The following is a 19,906-nucleotide window of genomic DNA, read 5'->3' as shown; positions in this document are numbered from 1 at the left end:
CTCCGTGTGGGGGCCTGATGTTTTACCACCCTGGGAGCCGCAGCCGCCTCGTCACAAGCGAGCCGAAATCTGCAAGCGAGCGCCTGGGGCTGAGCCCAGCCTGGCGGAGCGAGTTCAGCTGGGACCAGGACCTGTCCGTAATTTTACCGCTCGTCTCCCTGGGTGCTGGTGGGGTCCGCAGACCTGAGGTGTCATGAAAACTTTTCTGAGAGCCCAAAGGAGAACAGATTTGCATATCTGCATTCGAGCAGGTACCGTGCCCGGGGCTCAGGTGGCCTCCCCTCTGCGGGGCGGACCCCCCTCCCGAACGCCACAGATGGCATCTGCCCTGGAGCTGGAGCGGGCAGGGGCTCGCAGGCGGCAGGGCGCTCTGTTGTGGCCGTATGTTCAAAGGGAAATATTTATTTTCTCTGGTTCAGCATGGTGTTGCCTGCTGCTCCCAAGGAAACAATCGCTCGCCCTGTGCCCTCTCCCTGCTGGGCTCCTCCAGCCCCCAAATGTCGAGTTGCTTGGGAGCTTCAGGACCTCAGTTCTCATTAGGGTTTGCTTCAAATTGGCCGTTGGTTTCTGAAGCTGGGGAGCAGGGGCAGCGCTTGCCGTGGCCCACAGAAACCAGCCCTAGGGAGCAGGATCTGGGGGCTCCTGCAGCATCTGCAGCCGCATGGCTTCAGCCAAGGGATGTCCATGGGGTCTGTGTGGGACCCACGTCCCCGCTGGGTGAGGACGGGGATGTCCATGGCTGCCACTGCCTCCCCACGCAGCAGATCCTGCTCGGAGCATCGCTGGGTGTTGCAGTGATGCTCCAGCCGGAGCGGCTCATGGAGATGCTGTTCCCCAGTGCTCCGGGCAGTGTCTCACGGCTGCACCATTGCTGGGGAGCGTGACATGGACCCCCCTCTGGAGGGGCCACGGGCTGCGTTTCCCACTCCCAGGAGCTGCTGCCTCGTCCCCTGCTCATCCCCCTTGCACCTTTGGGGTTGGGGAAACGGGCATGGGGTGGCACAGGACATGTCCCCGCACAGCTCTGCCATCGCGCTTAGCCCCCCCCAGACCTTGGCAGCCCCGTGTCCGCCTGCTCCTCCATCCCTTGTCCCTGAGCGGGCAGCCGGCAGCTTTCCAAGTGCTCTGAAATGCGCTTTATATTTTTCCCCGGGACAGCTGATGCTTCTGGGGCCAGATCCTTCCCCGGGGGGGGGCCCTGGCAACGCCACAGCCCTGACCCACCACCCGCCTCCTCCCGGGCACAGGGTGTTGGGGTGGCCCCGCTCTGGTTTTGGGCTCTGGGGCTCCCTGGAGGAGGCGGCAGCCGTTCCTGGGACAAGGGGACGGTCACCAGTGTGGCATGCGCTCCCCTCTCCCTCGGACAGTGCTGCCAGGCCGGCAGCCAGCAGCTCCCCGTCCCAGTGCTGGGAACACAGGCAGGACCCGGCAGCCCTCCTGGGAAAGCACCGGAGCGGGGAGCACGCCCTTTGCCAGCGGCGGCTTAAAGAAAGGGGCCTTGGGCTCAGTTTTTTGCTCCTGGCGAACAACATCCCCTGCAAACCCAAGAGGCTGCCGGGACACAACCACTGGTACCGGGGGTGCACAGGCCCCCGCTGCGGTTTCAATGCCCTTTTCAAACCGCGATGGAGCAGGGGTAATTTTTTTTGGTGGTTTGAGACTTTCTCTGCTCCTTCTAGGGAACAGCGTGGCGTGCCAGCCTGCCTCTCCCCTCCCTCCGCGTCCCCAACTCCCGGGGCCACTTCATGGTAACACGGCGCCTGCGGGTTTCATCCCTTCCCGGGGAATTTGGAGGATGGAGGGGGGGGTGAAAAGAAGCCGGGGTGTTTAAAAGCTGCTTGGAAATGCTTCGCGCATTTCCTGCCGGTGACCAGCTGGGACCCCCACTGCAGCACAGCGTGAGCCCGCTCCCTGCCCTTCTCCCCAAACACCCTGAAACCGCAGCCCCCGGAGCTCCTGCCCCTGGTTTCGGGGGCTGCTGAGGTTCCCCTCCCCACGGTGACTCCATCCATCTTCCCTGCAGATGCCTGTGCTGGGTCCTGACCCAGCCCCAACGATTCCATCTCCTCGTCCCCTGGGCTTTGGCCAGTGCGAGGTGGTGGAGCCAGTGCTGGTCACGTCCCTGTGGGGCTGCTGGGGGACAGGGGACGCTCCCTACTGAACTGGCTTCTCCACTTGAAGGTTTTTTGGGGGGGAGATCGCCCTGGGGTGTGTTTGTGCCCTCCCTCGGGGCCGCATGGCCCAGCTGCTCTAGCTGGGGGTTACGGCTGCTCCTGAACCCCACGGCACCTCCTCCAGCTGGGGAAACTGAGGCACGGCACCACTTTCCCTGCTCCCAGCATGGCCACCCCTCCTCGCTTCGTGGCCGTGTCCCTCCGCTGTCCCCGAGACAGGCTGGGCTGGGCAGCTCTGCCCTGGGGGTCCCCGGGCAGCCCCAAAATACAGGTGCAAAGCAGGAGCTGTGAAAGCCAAGCGGGGTTTGCCCCCGCCCCTTCCCCACAGCAGACCGGGAGTGAGGGACTGGGGCCACCTCCCTGGGGAAAATCCCACAGTGGCGGTGGGGGGGTGACCGCTGGGACCTGGGGGTGCGCTGGAGCCCCAGTGTCCCGTCCTGGCAGTGGGAATTGGGGTTGGAGGGTCAGACCCGCCCGGGATCCGCGGGAGCTGCCCAAATCCCCCCTGGCTGTGTCATGGCTAGGAGGGAGGCTGGGGACCTGCTGGCATGTGGCCAGCACGGACGGACACTGCGCGTGCCGTGGGCATGCGCGTGTCCCCCGTGTCCCTTGTCCCTACCGTCCCGCCCCGGCAGCGGAACCAGTGCTGTGAGAGTCAAACCTCTGGGTTTCTGCCTGGCAGGAAATTCCAGGTTTTTTGCAAGATTTTTCATTTGAAACGGAGCCAGGGCTACAAGTCCTCCCACTCCCAGGGCAGGCAAGCTGGGCTCTCCTTGGGCCAGGGAAATAACACCAGGAAAAAGGATTTATTTTATTTTTTCCCTTCCAAACCAGAGCAGGGAGGGAGGAAGCCCCGCGTGTCCCACGAACGGCCACCTTACCGCTGCTCCTGCCGGAACCGGGGCCGACCCACGTCCTGTGGGGAATCAGGCAGCCATGGGTGGCTTCGGAGCGGGCTGTGCCACCCACTGGAGGGGTGGTGGGTGGGCAGGGTGGCCGCAGTGGCCTCCGGCCCAACTCCAGCTCCTTCCACTCCCCGCACCAACAATAGCCACCTTCCGGCACAGCCCCGCTCGCTTTCCTGTTTTCTCTCGGCCGGTCTCAGCGCGGGGGGCTCCGCCAAGCCACGGGGACCCCCCTCCCAGTGGCACCGGGGGGGTGGGAACAGGCGATGCCGCAGAGGCACAGCCACCGCGGGGGGGTTTCGCCACTCATGGATGCCAGCGAGAAGTAGGGCACGGCGGGTTTGCTGCCACCGGGATGCTGGATGTGACCATCAGGCAGAGGGAGGAGGGTTGGGGGGGTCTCAGCACCCACCAAGCAGGTGGGTGGCATCAAATGCATCAAAATTCGTGTTTCTCTTTCGCAGGCCGTGAGCTGCCTCTCCCCAGGCACCGTCGCAGCCCCTTCCGCCGCCTGTGGGTTTGCTGGGGACACGTGTGTCCCCACGGCTGGAGCCACCGCAGCGGGGACCTGCTGCAGCCCCACATCTGCAAGGGCTGCTGTGAGGGGGGGGGGTGTGTGCAGTGTGGGACCCCCTGCTCCAGCCCCCAAAATACACACGCGAGAGGGAGGCTGGGAGGGAAGCAGTGGGGTCGGGCTCCGGCGGGGCATTTTGTCCGGATCCTGCATCCGCCAAGCCGCGCAGGGCCAGGGAAACACAGCGAAGAACCGGGACGAACACCTGTGCAGGCAAAAAACATGCATGGGATGGTGCCGGCATGATCATGTGTGCAGTGCATGTGTGTGTGTGTGTGCACGCGCACACACGCGTGTACGTGTGGGAGCCAGCCCTCGGGCAATCGCATGCCGGCACATTGCTGTGCCCGGAGGGGCTGCACCTGCGTGTGCGTGTGCGTGTGTGTGTGTGTGCACATGTGCCGGGCACACAGGTGATGCTCTGCCTCCTCCTGCTTCGCCCTCGCACACACGTGTGCTTTTGTGCATGCCCGGCTGCCAGGCAGCGTCCGGCCCCACGCGGGTGCCTGTCCCCCAGGTGCCGGTGGCCAAAGTCGCAGCACGCTGCACCAGCAGGATCCCCCTGGCCAAACGGCACCATCCACTCGCTCCCTGCCCCCGGCAGCCTGAGACCCGACGCTCTCATCACGCCTGGCTGCAGACCTCACCTGCGGCCCCGCAGCCGGAGGAAGCCGCCCCTCGCGCCCCGCTGCCTCTTGCCACCCCCGGTCCCAGTCTGAATGACGCCGGCGTCACCCCGATACCGCCTGGGTCAGGGCCTTTCACAGAGGGGGTACAGCGCGGGAGGCAGCGCACTGATAGCGTGCGGTGACTGTGCCATGAGCGAGGTGCGAGTGTGCAGAGAGGCCAGGAGCGTGCAGGGAGCGAAGAGCGAGCACAGAGCGCGAGTGGTGAGCACGGAGGGAGCATGCGGCAAGCGTGCATTCAGTGTGCAGTGAGCACGCAGACGCGCAGCGAGCGTGCAGAGTGCACGGGGAGCCAGGAGCGTGCAGGGAGCGGAGGGAGAGTGAGTGTGGAGCACAAGCACCAAGTCGGGAGTGAGCATGCTGTGAGCGTGCAGTGAGCGCACAGACATGCAGCGAGCATTCAGCGAGCATGCAGCAAGCGCGCCGACACGCAGTGAGCGCGCCGACACGCAGTGAGTATGCCGTGAGCACGCAGAGAGTATGCAGACATGCAGAGAGCGTGCAGAGAGCGCACAGCAAGCACAAAGAGAGCATGTGCCAGGCGTGCAGCAAACACACAGAGGTCATGCAAGGGCCCCCAGGCAAGCTCATAGCGGGCGGTGAGCATGCAGCAAGCATGCAGAGCATGCAGGTGACATGCAGGTGACATGCAGGTGACAGGACATGCATCCAGCACATGAGAGCATGCAGTGCCTGTGCAGCAAGCTCGCAGCAAACAGGTAGCGCGCACGCAGCGAGCGCATGGCCGGCAAGCATGGCCGTGGGCAATCCGGCACCCCGTGTGACACCGGGGACCCTGTGGGCTGGGTGAGCTCCCAGCTGGTCCCGGCTGTCCCCGCCGCGCCGGGCACCCCTGGGTGGCCCCCCGGGCTGTGGGTGCAGGCGCTGCTGCCCTGTCATTACCGGCTCGGTGACCTACATGGCAGCGTGCGCAATTTTGGAGGCATGTGACTCTGCTGCCGCAGCCTGAGTCGTCCGACGGGTGCCAGCGGCCAGCGCACCCCGTGGCACTGTCCCTGTCCCCTGTCCCTCCTCTTACCCTGGGAGCCAGAACCCTGAAAATCCCCCCTGTCCTGCAGCACCGCATCTGCCCCCCCCACGCCAGCCTGGTCTAATTGGGGAGCCCTAGTTAGCAGCGCTAATACAGAAAGGGCCCGGGTGTCTGGTTTTTCCAGGTTGAAAGCAGGAGCGGGCACCAGGGCCTGGGAAAAGCAGGAATTTTGGCAGATTTGAGGGGGCCTAAGGCAGATATGGGGTTGGCCAGGCCCCCAGCACGGTGGCCTCACACCAGGATGGCAGTGGTGGCTTTGGGGGGGGCTGCAAATTCCGCAGCAAAACGTTCACAAACAGCGGGGGGAGGAGGAGAAGGGGGGGCAGAGGGTGGCGGTGAGGCCAAGGGGCTGCGTGGCTGGGGGGGGGTGTCTGACGTGGGGCGCCCCGGGGACGGTGGCTGCAGCGAAACGGGGGTGGGGGGTGGTGGGGGGGGTGGCCCGCTGGGTGCGCAATGGCGGCGGTGGCGAGCAGCCAATGCGCAGCGCGGCTGGTGAAGTCATGCATCGCGGTGCCGCAGCCATTGGCCCCAGTGCTGCCGCTCGGCGCAACGAGCACGTCTGTTCTCAGCCCAGGCTGGCGTCACGCGAGGCGGGGGTGTCGGGGGAGGGGGGGAGAACAACGGACACCCACACGGTGACGGCCTCCCATCGTGCCACCAAGCCTGGACTGGGGGTCTTGCTCCTGAATCCCCCTCCCTCACCCCCCAATACTGACCGCATGCAGCAGGGCCTCGGTGGCCTGCAGGGACAGAGGGACGTGACCCCGTGCCCTGTCCCCCCCGCCTTGGCGCAGGCCTGGCTGCGGGGCTGAGCACTGCCCTGCTTGTGGCATGTGTGGGCTGGGGGCAGGTCAGGGCTGGCCCCCACCCCCCCGCCCTGAGCCTTGGGGCCGCAGAAAGTGAACACGGAGCCGGAGTGTCCGTGTCCCCGGGTGCAGGGGGAGACCCCCAAAGGGGTGTCGCTGGCCCTGGGGGGGTGGCGGGACCCCAAGGGCTGTCCCTGTCCCCGGGTGCAGTATAAGGTGCCCGGGGGTGTCCTGCTCCCTGTGCTTGGGGTGTGTCCTTGTCCCCTGGCGTGGGGAGGGCTGTCTCCGTCTCGGGGTGCGGTGCAGGGGGGTGCCCCTGCTTGTGGATGCAGTGCAGGGGACGGTGCCCGTGTCTTGGGGTGCAGTGTGGGGGGGGGGGGACTTGGGGTGTCCCTGTCTCTGGGTGCAGTATAGGTTGCCCAGGAGTGTCCCTGTCCCTGTGACTGGGTAGGGGGGTGTGCCTCAGGGGGGGACCCTTGTCCCCTGGTGCAGTGCAGGGGGGTCTGAGGGGTGTCCCTGTCTCGGGGTGCAGTGCGGGGGGGGGCGGAGACCGGGGGTGTCCCTGTCTCTGGCTGCAGTGCAGAGGGTTGTCCAGGGGGGTGTCCCTGTCCCTGACTGCAGCACAGGGGGATGCCCGGCAGTGGGGGTGCAGGGGGCCCCGCGGGGGGGCGGGGCGTCCCCGTCCACAGCTGCAGCGCAGGAGGGTGCCCGGGGGGGGGGATGGGGGGTGGTGTGTGTGTGTCCGGGTCCCCGGAGCAGCAGAGAGGGGTGCCCCGGTGCAGGGGGGGGGTGCCCGGAAGGGGCGTTCGTGTCCCTGTGGGTGCCGGGCGGGGTGTTTGTGTCCCCGGTGCAGTACGGGGGGGTGCCCGGGGGGGGTGTGTTCGTGTCCCCGGTGGGGGTGTCGGTGTCCCCCACGGGTGCCGGGGGGGTTGTTTGTGTCCCCGGAGGGGGCTCCGGGGGCGTGCGTTTGTGTCCCCAGTGCAGCGGGCGGGGGGGGTTGACGTCCCCGGTGGGTGCAGGGGGTGTGTTTGTGTCCCCGGAGCGGGAGGGGGTGTCGGTGTCCCCGGGGGGTGCCGGGGGAGGGTGTCCCCGTCCCGGAGCGCAGGGCGGGGGGTGTCCGGGGCGGCGACAGGCGGGGGCGGTGCGGGGCGGGCCGGGCCGGTCCCCGGCGCTATAAAGGTTCCGGGGGCGGCAGCAGCGCGTCCCCTCCCGGCGGCGGCGGCGCGGAGCGGAGCGGGTGGCGGTGCGGGCTGCGGTACCACCAGCAGCGGCGGCTCTGCGGGGCCGCGCCGGTGAGCGCCGCCGGGGCGGGGGGACGGGGCCGCGGACTCCGTGCGGGGCCGCAGCCGTCTGACACCCCACCCCCCCGCAACTCTCCACGCAGGTTTCGGCCACCCCCCGGACTCCCCTCCGGCTCTGCCCGTCCCTCCGCCTCCCTCTTCCCGCCCTCCCCCCCCCCCGCCCCGTTTAGTTTTGGTTTTTTTTTTTTTCATCGCCTCCCCCGCCTCCCATTTCTCCCAGCAACACCGCCCCCCCCCCCCCCCGCTCCGCGCCCCCCCCCCCCCCCCCGCCCCCCGCAGCAAGATGGTGCAGAAGAAATCAGAGATCCCGGGTTTCCACCGCTCCTTCAAGGTAAGGGGCTGCTCCCCTCCCTGGGGATGCTCCGCGGGGGGGAGCTCGGGGGATGCTTCGGGGAGACTCCGGGGTGGGGGGGGGGTGCGGGCAGGGCCGGTGCGGGCCCGCGGCGACCGGATCCTGCGCTCTGCAGCGCACAGCGCCACATCCCCTGCTTTTGGGGGGGGGGGGGGGTTGGGGAGAAAGGGGGAAGAACCGCTCCTGCCCGCCGCACCCCCCACCCCTTCTCGACACTCCCCCCGAAGGAGGGAAGCACCGGGGCGGTGCCACCCGAAGCGGGCAGCGGGACCCCCCTGTTCTCCACCCCACCCCCCGGGGTCGGGGTGCTCCCGGGGGTCGGCTCCGCAGCCCCCCCCCCCCCAGCCCGGCCCTGGGTGGGCGCTGGGGTGCTGCATCCAGGCTCCGCTCGCCCTGCGGCTCCCACGGGGGTCCCCCGTGGGGTGGGGGTGGCTGCACCCCAAATCTGCGAGCAGGGTGCTGGGCCGCAGCCGGGGGGGTCGGGGGGGGGTTGCAGGGGCTCAGGACCTGTTGTGCAAACATCTTGTACGAGGGCCGGATCCGGGCACACACGTTCTCAGGCCCCCCAGGGGTGGCCAGGACACCCTCAGCCCTGTCACACCGCGTCTCTCCTGGCCGCTGTCATGCTCCGTGGGGGGTGGGGGCCCGATCCTGCCGGGTCCCGCTCCCCTCAATGCCGGCTCTTGTCCCGCCTGCGGCACAGCGGCTTCGTGGGATCTTTGTTTAGTTTGGCTCCCGGTGCTCCGAGGGATGCTGGGAGCTCACCCGAAACCTGCCCGGCTTATTTTAGCTGACACCTAATCCTGTTTTTAAGGCTTTTGGCTGGGGTTTGGCTCCCTCCCCGCCCCGCCTCCCCCCGGGTAGCTGGGGACTGGGGACACGGCGACACCTCGGATGTGCTGATGGAGCCAGTGCGCAGCGTCCGCCCCGCACTTCCCATCCCCCAAAGCTTTTGTGTGTCGGTGCTGCGGCAGCTGGCAGGGCCCCCCGTGTCCCCCCCGCCCGGGAGGCCTCATCCTGCCCCCGGTGCAGGGACACGGGCCAGAGCCGCTCATCCCAGGAAAGCGGCCACCCTGACACAGGGCCTTGGCCCCTGGCCGGGGGCGGGGGGTGGGGGGCTGGCAGCTGAAGAGCAACGCTGCAAATTCAGATTATTTTTTTGCGGGGAGGAAGCTGGCAAAACGCTGTGCAGGTTTGGCCCCAGAGGTCTGGAGTGGTGCTTGGGGTGGGGAGGAGGGGGCGTGGAGCGGGTGTGACCCTGGGGACCTCTCCACCCCCCCCACTTCTCCCCCCAACCTCCCCGAAGGCTGCCCTGGCAGTAAACAGGCGTTTTCTGGCGGTGGTGGCTGGGGTTTGGTGTTCTTGCGCCGGGGCTGGCAGCCGGCCCGGGCACCGGGGCACCGGAGCGGGTTTGGGAATGCCGCTGGGAGCTGCCACCTCCACCCAAGCAGATTTCGTAACCCTGCAGAGGATGGGGCCCTTTCGCCTCCCTGGCCAGGCACCCCGGTGCTGCCCCGTCCCACGGTGGGGGGCAGAGGGTTCCCGTGTCCCCTTTGGGGTGCTGAGACTGGAGCCAGCGGGGTTTGGGGTGGGGGTGGCAGCGTTTCCTGTGCCCTTCCCCAGTCTGGGGCGCAGGGAGGAGTTGAGGTAGGGCCTGATCCTGCCAGGTCGCAGGTGTCCCACAGCCCAGGGGGCACAACAGTCACTGGAGCAGGGCTAAGCAGGCCCACTGTGACCTTGTGGGGAGCCAGGAGGACATGGCACCATGACTCTGGAGCCCGTCCTGCCCCGTGGCTTTTCTTCCTCCCCCGTCACTGTAGCTTAGGTCTGGGTAGAGATTTGGGGTTGGGTCAGGTCGGTCCGGGTGGCCCCAGCCCCTCTCATCATCCCTGGGGCGGCTGGCATGGAGGCATGACCCGGCAGCACCATCCCCATCAGGAGATGTGGTCAAACCCTTCTTCCTCTTCCCATGGCTCTCCCTGGGACTTCGCCAGCTCCCTCCTGCAGCAGCACCATGTCCCGCAGCGGTGGTGTGGGTGGGCTCTGTGCTGGGCAGCCGGCAGCAGCTGATCTGGTGGCTGCCATCTCACTCTGGTTCTTGGCCCCTGCAGGGACAAAACCCCTTTGACCTGGAGTTCGACCAGTCCAACCACCTGGAGCCCGTCTTCAACTTTGAGTGCCCGTCCCGACCTGGTGAGCTGCGGGTGCCTCCCGCAGGGCTGCATCCCGGGGGGGGTCCTCCCATCCTCATCCCCGGGATGGCGGCCCTTTGCACTCCCCCGGGGTGGCGATGCTGGGGGAGCATGGGGCAGACGGGGGTGACTCACCCTGGTGGCTTTGCTCCGGCGCAGACATGCCTTCAAGTCAACCCATCGATATCCCTGACGCCAAGAAAAGGAACAAGAAAAAGAAGCGCTGCAGAGCCACTGACAGCTTCTCCGGCAGGTTTGAAGGTGAGCAGGGCTGCCGGGGGTCCCCCCCCAACCTGGGGCAGGGCTGGGGCCCTCCTGACATCCCCAGGCTTGGGGACAGCCCAGGGAGAGGGATGGCTGTGGCATCCCACGCTGTGGTGGGGCCAGCGGCTCAGTCGACCTCTCCCCTGCCAGATGTTTACCAGCTGCAGGAGGAGGTGCTGGGAGAAGGGGCCCATGCCAGAGTCCAGTCCTGCGTTAACCTCATCACCAACAAGGAGTACGCGGTGAAGGTAAAGCTCTGCTGCTCAGGGCTGCAGACCCGGCTCCCTCCACCTCCTGCCTCAGTTTCCCTTTCCACCCTCTGCATTTCGGGCTCTCCTGTGACTGTGCGGCGCTGGCACAGGATGACAGTTTCCTGTGCTGGAGGGGAAGGAGAGGGGACAGGAGTGCGGCAGGATGGGGCTGTGCAGGTGGCACACTGTCCTCTGCCACCACCTGTCTCCGGGGTCCTTGGTCAACCCCCTTAGCCACGCTCCTCTGCCTGTAAATTAGAGCAGTCGGGAGATTAAATTAACACTTGCGACGTGTCTGGGGACTTGGGGCAAGCAGGGGCATGTGGTGCCAGCAGGGTGGCCAGTCCCGCTCGCCCCGGGAGGGCCTCCATACCCCTGTGAGCATGGGGGCGCTGGAGAGGGTTGGGAGGAGCCGGCTGCTTTTGGGGTCAGGGGTGGTGGTCCCACAGCCCCGCGCCCTGCCGGCTCCTGGCCACGGCACAAAGGGGCTGGGACGGGCCCCATGGCCAAATGTTGTTGGCTTCTCCCATCACCCCGGGGGGGCTTTGGGGGGAAACTGAGGCAGGAGGGAGGGCTGCACGGCAGTAGGGTGCACTGTGTGCCCCAAAGGGCCGGGGGCAGCGTCCTGCTCTCCCCTCTGGGTGGGGACCCCCTGCGCATGCTGTGGCCCATCTACCCATCACCCGCTGTGCCAGCGCCCTTCTCGGCTGCCAGGGCTCGGGTGTCACATGGACCTCGCCTTGGCCGAGGCCCCGGGAGGGAGCGGCTTGGCACTGCCGCCAGGAACAGCCTGTTCTGCTGCCTTAACCCCTTCGGGAACCCCCTGCCTGCCTCTGCCCGGACCCGGGGGTCCTCAGCCGCCGGCAGGGTGGGGGCACAGCAGCTGCCAGCTGTGTGTGTCCCCCACCCCAATACTGGTGCCTCGCCCTGAGCCTCCCCCCATTTTCATTTCAGATCATCGAGAAGCGCCTGGGACACATCCGTAGCAGGGTCTTCCGCGAGGTGGAGATGCTGTATCAGTGCCAGGGACACAGGTACCATGGGGCAGCCATCGTGTCCCTGTCCCCCCCACCCTCAGTGACTGTGGGGAGTAGGCTGAGAACAGGCTGACGCTCGAGACACCCGTGGGCTGCAGCCAGGCAGCCCTCCCCTTGGCCTCGCCCCGTTAAACGGTTTGTCATGACAACGGGGGCCATGGCGGCCAAGTTGGAGTGGTGCCGAGCGGGGGGGCCGAGCCGTGGCGGCGGCGTTTGCCATCAGCGCTGCAGAGCGGGGCCGCTTCTGGCGAGGGGCGAGCGAGCCAGGAGGAGGGTCTGCGAGCAATTAGGGAGCAGAGCCGGGCGCTGACAGTCCCGCTCCCCCCTGGAATGCAGCCGGGGGGCCCCCGGCCGTGTGGTTTCAATCACTGGAAACCTAATTTTCCTGTCCCATATCCCGCCCCCCCCCGGGGGGTGTGGGGGGCTGCAGGGAGCGGGGGGACCCCAGGAGGTTTTTGGGGGGACGCTGGGCTGATGCTGGTGTCCCTGCAGGAACGTCCTGGAGCTGATTGAGTTCTTCGAGGAGGAGGAGAGGTTTTACCTGGTGTTCGAGAAGATGCGAGGGGGTGAGTGCGGTGCTGGGGCGGGGGGATGGGAGCCCCCCACAAGCCCCACACTCACTTCTCGCCTGGCCACAGGCTCCATCCTGACCCACATCCACCGGAGACGCCACTTCAACGAGCTGGAGGCCAGCGTGGTGGTGCAGGATATTGCCAGTGCCCTGCACTTTTTGCACAATAAAGGTGAGCTGGGACGCCCCCGGGTGGGTGCTGCCGTGCTCTCCCCCGGTGGGTGCTGCCTCCCCGCGTCCTCCTGTCTCGGGGACAGTCCGGGCCCCGGCTGCGCAGGATCAGGCCCAGCCGCATCGTGAGGCTTCGCGTGGTGCGGAGCCGGTTCCTCCAGTTTGGCCGGGACTCGGGGCCAGCAGCAATTTTTTGCCCTTCGCCACGACGCAGGCGGTGATTTGGGGTGGGGAGGGAGGGGTCCGTGAGCCACCCCCAGACATCTTGCCGTGGAGGGGGGCATTTTTTGCCCTTATTGTCTCTTCTTCTCCCGCCCTCTCCCAGGAATCGCACACAGGGATCTAAAACCAGAAAATATTCTGTGCGAGAGCCCGGACCAGGTGAACCAGGGGCAGCTGGGGGGGGGGTATGGGGGGGGGGTGGGGGGAGGTACAGGGGGGTGCTGCCCGGGGTGGGGGGTGCAGCGTAGGGGTGTTGCCTGGGGGGGAGGCACAGGACCCCCCCCCCCCCGACGGGGTGGTGTGAAGCATGATACAACCAGGCGTTACAAGCAGCGGGGGCACAAAAGCAAGGCTGCGGGTCCCCAGGGGGCTGCTGGGGGGGGGGGGGGGTGTCACCGACCACTCCTTTTACCCCGCCCCCCCCCACGCCCCCAGGTCTCCCCAGTGAAGATCTGCGACTTCGACCTGGGAAGCGGCATCAAACTCAATGGCGATTGCTCCCCCATTTCCACCCCGGAGCTGCTCACCCCCGTAAGCGTGGGAACCTTGGGGATGGGGGAGGGAACTGTTCTTGGGGGGGGGCGGGGGGGGGGCTGGCAATGGGGGGCCCTCCCCCCACTGCCCTATAGTCTTTGGGGGCCAGGTCTGCATGTGGAACCCCCCCCCCGCCCCTTGCTGCCGTGGCTCATGCTGTGTGTGTGTCCCCCCCCCGCCCCGCCGCGGCGGCGGGCGAGATGCGGTTACATAAGGTGGGGGGGGGGGCGGGGGGGCTGGCGCAGAGCCCGGGCTGCCTGAGCCTTAGCAACAGCCGGCCCCGGCGGAGGCGGCTGCGCGGAGGCTGGCGCTCGTGGGGAGAAGTGGGTCAGGCAAGGGGGGGGCCCCTGATCTAACACAGACCCCCCCGGTGGTGGGTGAGAGGGAGCTGCGGCATCCCTGCAGTGGGGTGCTGCTCGCAGACCTCGCAGGGTGGACACCCTGAAATCTTCTGGGGGGACCCCTGTGTTGCCAGGAGCCACCCCACTTTCTGGGGGGGGGGATGCTGAGTGTGGCCCCCCCCCCCCCACCAAATCATGGAAAGCCCCACTCCACTTATCGCAAGCAACAGCCCCCTCGCCCCTGCAGGGTGTTGCCCTGCACCCCGGTGTTTTTGGGGTGCTCATGTGCAGGGAAGGACATAGCCCGTCCGATGCGGGGTGCACAAGGGGGGGGGGGTGGCAAAATACCCCAGCCCCCCTGTTCCTCTGCATTTACCCTCTTCCTGGGGCAGGGGCTGAATTACTGAGGTGTCCTGAGTTTCCCCAGTCTCAGCAATAGGGGTGGGCTGCCCTGTTCCTGCAGGGTTAAAGGTGGTTGGGGTTTATTTTTTTTAATTTTTTTTTTTTTTGTCCTGCGGTGGCATCAGCTGCTGGGGCTGACGAGGACTCTCGTTAGGAGGCCTCTCGTTATGTTACGGGGTGATTATCTGCTGGCTGCAGCTTTTTCTCTCCCCTGGTCACGAGGCCCGTGTGGGCTGCGGGTCACGTGCGCTGGAAAGCCCCAGAGTCCTGGGAGCGCTGGGGGAACGGCCCCAGCCTCGCCTTGCATCACTCTGAACTCCTCCTCCGCGGCCGGATCCTGCGCCTGCTCCGGCGGCCCTGCCCGCCGCAGGCAGGGAGCAGGCAGGGCCCCACCGCCCGCCTTCGGCGCTCTGCGGCTGGGCCATGGGACTGAGCCCGTTGGGTGGTGCTGGCGGTGCTGCGGAGCGTGGGTCCGGCCTCGCCGGGTGCTCTGCCCCGGGAGGGGGTTGCACCCCTTCAGGCTTTTTTCTTTTTGGGGGGGTGGCAGCCCCTCCCAGAGTTTGGTGACCCCTGGAGTAGCAGGTTTGTGGGATCCCCTGCGTGGTGGGGCTCGGGGAGAAACCCAGCAGGGGTGGTCTGCCCTGCCGGGAGCAAACCTGGGGAGCAGCCGGGTCTGCACCCTCACTCCTGCCTGCACGTGGGGACCCCCAACAGCAGAAGGACACGGAGCTGTTGGAGCAGGGCCAGAGGAGGCCCCGGAGATGCTGTGGGGGCTGGAGCCCCTCTGCTGGGAGGACAGGCTGAGAGAGCTGGGGGGGTTCAGCCTGGAGAAGAGAAGGCTCCGCGGAGACCTTCCAGCCCCTGCCAGTCCCTAAAGGGGCTCCAGGAAAGCTGGGGAGGGACTCTGGAGCAGGGAGGGGAGCCACAGGACGAGGGGGAAGGGTTTGAAACTGGAAGAGGGGAGATTTGGATGAGATGTGAGGCAGAAATTGTTTGCTGTGAGGGGGGCGAGCCCCTGGCCCAGGTTGCCCAGAGAAGCTGTGGCTGCCCCATCCCTGGAGGGGTTCAAGGCCAGGTTGGCCGGGGCTTGGAGCAACCTGGGCTGGTGGGAGGTGTCTCTGCCCAGGGCAGGGGGTGGCACTGGGTGGACTTTAAAGGTCCCTTCCCACCCAAACCAGTCTGTGATTTCAGGGGGTGCAGGCCCCCCCAGCCAGCACAGCTGTGTCCCATTGGTCCCCTGTCCCTTGAGCCCCCCATGCCAGGGCTCACCCACCCCCACCTCTCTCCACAGTGCGGCTCCGCTGAGTACATGGCCCCAGAGGTGGTGGAAGCCTTCAACGAGGAGGCATCCATCTATGACAAGCGCTGCGACCTGTGGAGCCTGGGCGTCATCCTGTACATCATGCTGAGCGGGTACCCCCCCTTCGTGGGCCACTGCGGCTCTGACTGTGGCTGGGACCGGGGCGAGGCATGTCACACCTGCCAGGTGCGCAGGGGGACCCTGGCGTCGCTGAAACCCGCCGCCGGTTTGGCAGCATCGCTCCCGGCTCAGCCCCCTTTTGTTTTGTTTTTCTTTCCCATCCTCCCACCCCAGAACATGCTCTTCGAGAGCATCCAGGAGGGGAAGTACGAGTTTCCCGACAAGGACTGGGCGCACATCTCCTTCGGAGCCAAAGACCTCATTTCCAAGCTGCTGGTGAGAGATGCCAAGAAGCGACTCAGCGCAGCCCAGGTCCTGGAGCACCCCTGGGTGCAGGGGGTGAGTGCTGTGCCCCCCCCCCCCCGACTCCACTCCCCAAAGCCAGGGTGGGGGACACCCCCCCCCCGTGGGCTGCCCATCTCTGACCGCCCATGTTTTGTTGCAGTGCGCCCCAGACAACACCCTGCCGACCCCCATCATCCTGCAGAGGTGAGTGTGGGTGGCCCTGGGATGTGGGAAGCGGGGGGGGCGTCAACATGTCCCAGCCCCACCCCCACCCCACCCCCCAAATCCTGGCCTCAGGGGGCTGCTCTCTGCTGCAGCTCTTGCTGTCTGGGCAGCGGTTGCAGCACGTGATACGGGTTCAAGCCGTGGTTTGGTGCCTGACGGGTCTGGCGTGATGTGCACGCAAGGAGGGACGCCCCGATATTTGACCCCCAACCTTCCTCCTGCCCCCCGCCTCACATCCCACCCTGAGCCTCTGCCTCCCCCGCAGGAACAGCAGTGCCAAAGAGCTCACCTCCTTCGCCGCTGAGGCCATTGCTGTCAACCGCCAGCTGACACGGCATGACGAGGACGAGGAGGAGGAGGCGGAGGAGGAAGCACGACCCATCATCATCAAAGCTACCTCACGGGCCATGCAGCTCTCCCCCCCCTCCGAGTCCAAGCTGGCCAAGCGGCGGCAGAAGAGCAGCCTGGCCAAGGCGGTGGCTGCCGGGCAGCACCTGGTGGCCCCACTGGTCCTGGTGGCTGACCAAGCCTGAGCTGTGCCCCTCGGACCTGCTGTACCCTGTGTCCCTCTTCCTCCTTCTTTCTTTCTTCCCCGCGCCCTGCCCCCCCCCCACCACCCAAAACCCCACCGTTTCTGGCTAGTGACAAGATCAGGACTCATCCCTGTGGCTGGTTTCCAAGGTTTTGCTGATCTTGTAGGTCTGGGGGTGGGAGGGTTTGTTTAAGATCTTTCTTTTTTTTAAGGTATTAAATCAAGCGTGAGGTTGCTTCACCCAGGGCACACTCAAGAACATCTGACAGACACACGGACTTTTGTTTCCCGACTCTTGGTTTCTCCTCTGACATTTTTTCCCCCCTCCCGGACGCCAAAGGACTCTTTGTATCCGCGGCTGCTTTGACGATTTCAGCTCATTTCATACTGTGAACAAAAGACCCTCGGTCGCGTTTTCAACAACGGGAGTCACGTTTTAACCTCGTCCCTCCCCTCGGAGCTGCAGGTCTTTCTCCGATGTTGGGGTAGATCCCACAACCCCCTCCCTCCCAGGGGCCCAAGAGGCACCTACTGGGTGCGGGGAGCCCCTCCGTCCCATGCTCGGGGATGTCCCCGGCTGCGCTTTGTGGGGATGCAGTGGGCGTTGTGCAGGGAACCGCTTGGGCTGGGGAGATGGTGCCAGCGAGGGAGCAGTGCCCTGTCCCACCGAACCACCCTCTCTCCTCGGCAGCCCGTTTCCAGAATAAGCTATTCACCCCCTTTTTTTTTTCTTTTTTTAGTTGTTCGTTTTAAACTGCTAGCTGTGCTTCTCTACAGGGCACGGAGAAATGTCTTCCTTTCCTCCCATGCTCCTGCCAGCAGCTCCCTGGGTGCAAGGTCAGAGCCGGGGGTGGGGGGGGACGGGACGGGACACATGCACGGGTGTCTGGGGCCGTGCTCTTGCGCCGGGTCGGGTGTTGCACCCCTGTTTTCAGAGGGGCTGCTCGCCAGTGGCTCTGCCGTCGTGGAGGCCCAAGAGGAGGTTGAGGTCTACAGGGTGGCCGGAGCAGCTAAAAAAATCCCCACAAAACCCCTCTGGGAATAGCAGGGAAAGCGAAGGACACCCCCTTAAAAAGTGTTGGGAACTGGCGCAGGGCAGTGTGACCTGGCATGGCCTCGGGCTGGCCCCAAGGCTGCTGTGGCAGAGGGTCTGGGGACAGGGAGGGTGCCAAGGGATGCCAGTGGGCAAGTGGCCGGGCTGGCAGCAGCACCCGAGGGTCCTGGTGCAGGAGAGCAGCCCGGGATGTGGGGCTGGAGGGTTTGGGGTCCGGGCAGCAGCGCCTGGTCAGTGCAGGGCTGATGGGGGAGAGCTGGGCGTGTGTGTTCACGCATGTGCATGTGTGTTCTTGCGTGTGCATCCATCTTCATGTGTGTTCATGCGTGATGTTGCCCTTTCCTCGGAGCTTGCTTCGGGGAAGGGAGAGAATGCACGTAGGGAAAGGACTCGGAATGCTGGATTGGGACGAGGCCCTTGTTTGGGTTCTGCTGCGCAGGGCTGGATCTGTCCGGGCGAGCGGTGCCTGTGCCGGGTCTCCAGCTCCTCCAAACACCCCCTGCCCCACACACCAAACTGCCGCTCCCCACCATTGGGTGCTGCCGAGCTGCGCCCATTGCCCTCCCTGCGTTTCCCAGGCCAGCGCAGTGGGAGGGAGGGTGCCCCCTCCGTTAGCCATCTCTGCTCCCTTCCAAAACTCAATGCTTTGGGCTTTATATTTTTGCAAAGCAGCCTCGGCCAGTCGCGTGCGCAGGGGAAGGCTTTGGGAGCTTCTTAGAGCTGGGGAAGAGACTTCCCCGGGTCTTCAGCTGAAGAGAGTCCCTGTCTCGGGGCGGGGGGCGTTCTCATTTTTATTTTAAGACTGCTGACAGCAATACTATGCAATATATGTTGGGTTTTTTTGTTTCAGGGAGGTGTGTGTGAGTTATCTCGGGAGACGATGATCTCGGGTGTTGATGGAGTTTGGGGCAGGGACTGTCTTTTCTTGCCCCCCCCTCCAGGGAGGGCAGGTATCCCTCCCCCCCCCCCCCCCGGCCCACAACCACCTTGCACTTGAGATCTTCCCTCTCCCCCGGTGTCCCCAGTCCCACCGCACGGTGTGGGGAGGAGTGGGGTGGTGGCGAGGGGAGGCCCCCCCCCCCCCCGGACCCCACAGGCACTGGGATACCCGGGAGAGGCCTCCTTTAAAGGAAAAAAAAAAAATCCATCTTGATTGTACATTGTTACTTTTTATAGCTTATTTTGTTTTATCAGTTGTAGATAATTCCTTGTTGTCTTATATTAAGAAATACTTGAATGATGTACAGTACGCGATGCCTTGAGCTGGTATTGTGAAAGCTATTGTTAATGCTGCACGCAGCAGCCTTTTTCTTGTTTTTTTTTTTTAAAGAAAAAAAAATTTGTGGGAAGGGGCCGGCGGGGGGCTGTCTCTGAAATTTTTTTGTCCCCCCTGTGCTTTTATTGGCAAACTGAGTTTCCCTCCTCTTCCCACGCATAAGACCTATCCCATATCTACGCGTACACACACACACACACTCTCCTGATGGCTGGCGCACCGCCTGGGCCACCTGCGCTGTGCGGGAGCTCGTCCCCAGGGTTGTCCTCGTCCGGGGATGCCGGCGGGTGTTTGCATGGAGGGGATGGACCTGCCGGGGGCGGGCGCGGTGGGGGGTGAAGCATCCGAGCTCTTTGCAGGTTGCTCAGCCCAGGTTTGGCTTTGCATTTTGGTTTGGGGGTTCCCCTCGAGGGGGTGGGACCCGTGTCACTGGGGTGGCGACCCCCCCCAGCAGCTGCCGTGTGTGCGTGGCAGGGGCCCTGTGTTTAGAGAGCGTCCTTAAATGCCTTTAGAGCCGGGGGATCAACTCTGAAACGCCTCTAGTCCTCACTCGTGGTGGTGTTGGGCACCCCTGGGTGCCTCGGCAACGTGGGGCTGGCACCGCAGCGGGCCGGCTGGGGAGATGCTCGTGCCGGGGCTGGACGTCCCCTCCCCACTGCCAGCGCCTCTCCCGGGGTGGTTTTCCAGACAGATGCTCCCTGACCTGGGCTCCAGCACCAGCGAACCCCTCTCGCCAACACCCTTCTGCCTCCTCTTCCTCTTTCAAAGCCTTTCCTCCACTATAGAGCATCTGTCTTGGAAATCAACTTTGAAAAGTTGGGGGTTTTTTATTTTAAGCTGGAAATTTTAAGCGTTTTGGCTTCCTCTCCTTCCCCCCTGCCCTTCCTTCAGCTGACTAACTCGACTTAGAACTGGTTAGAAACGTTTACTGTGAAGCTAACTCTTTTTTTATCAAAACAGGAGAAACTTTCTCCTCTTTACAACTGATGAAGACTGCCAAAGCTGGTTTGACAAGAGTCACGTTAACACGCTGTTGGTTTGTACAATGGCAGTCTCCACTCGGGGGCTGGCTGGAAAGTAAAAATGAAAATGGGGAAGAAAAAAAAAAAAAACTGACAAAAAAAGGAAAAAAAAAAAACAACAACACAAAAACAAGCACTTTACTGTATGTACCAGGTGAACTGATACAGCTGAATTGAAGTTTTCCTTTATAACAATTGTTGATGCCAGAATTTTGTATTCTGTTTTGTAAGAATTTAATAAAAATGCATTGAGACCTA

The 19,906-nt window shown here is 64.9% G+C and overlaps 1 protein-coding gene across 3 annotated transcripts; it reads left to right on the top strand.

Annotated features, from left to right (window-relative positions):
• The first annotated feature begins 7,753 nt into the window (after positions 1-7,753).
• MKNK2 (MAPK interacting serine/threonine kinase 2) lies at positions 7,754-19,906 on the top strand. Of its 3 annotated transcripts, none has more exons than XM_054181835.1 (15): positions 7,754-7,828; positions 9,961-10,042; positions 10,201-10,302; positions 10,456-10,553; positions 11,511-11,590; positions 12,086-12,159; positions 12,232-12,336; positions 12,661-12,716; positions 12,993-13,088; positions 15,126-15,320; positions 15,429-15,593; positions 15,700-15,743; positions 16,030-16,762; positions 17,074-17,133; positions 19,587-19,906. In XM_054181835.1, exons 1-13 carry the CDS (start codon positions 7,781-7,783, stop codon positions 16,295-16,297), a joined length of 1,413 nt encoding a protein of 470 aa, XP_054037810.1. In that variant the 5' UTR covers positions 7,754-7,780; the 3' UTR covers positions 16,298-16,762; positions 17,074-17,133; positions 19,587-19,906. The 3 variants fall into 3 exon arrangements, with proteins under 3 accessions (XP_054037810.1, XP_054037809.1, XP_054037808.1); XM_054181834.1 differs by having other exon boundaries at positions 17,037-17,133; XM_054181833.1 differs by having other exon boundaries at positions 16,030-17,133.

This window comes from Rissa tridactyla, chromosome 22 (assembly GCF_028500815.1).
Source record: "Rissa tridactyla isolate bRisTri1 chromosome 22, bRisTri1.patW.cur.20221130, whole genome shotgun sequence".
Lineage (NCBI taxonomy): Eukaryota > Metazoa > Chordata > Aves > Charadriiformes > Laridae > Rissa > Rissa tridactyla.
This window is presented reverse-complemented; position numbering and strand designations above follow the sequence as displayed.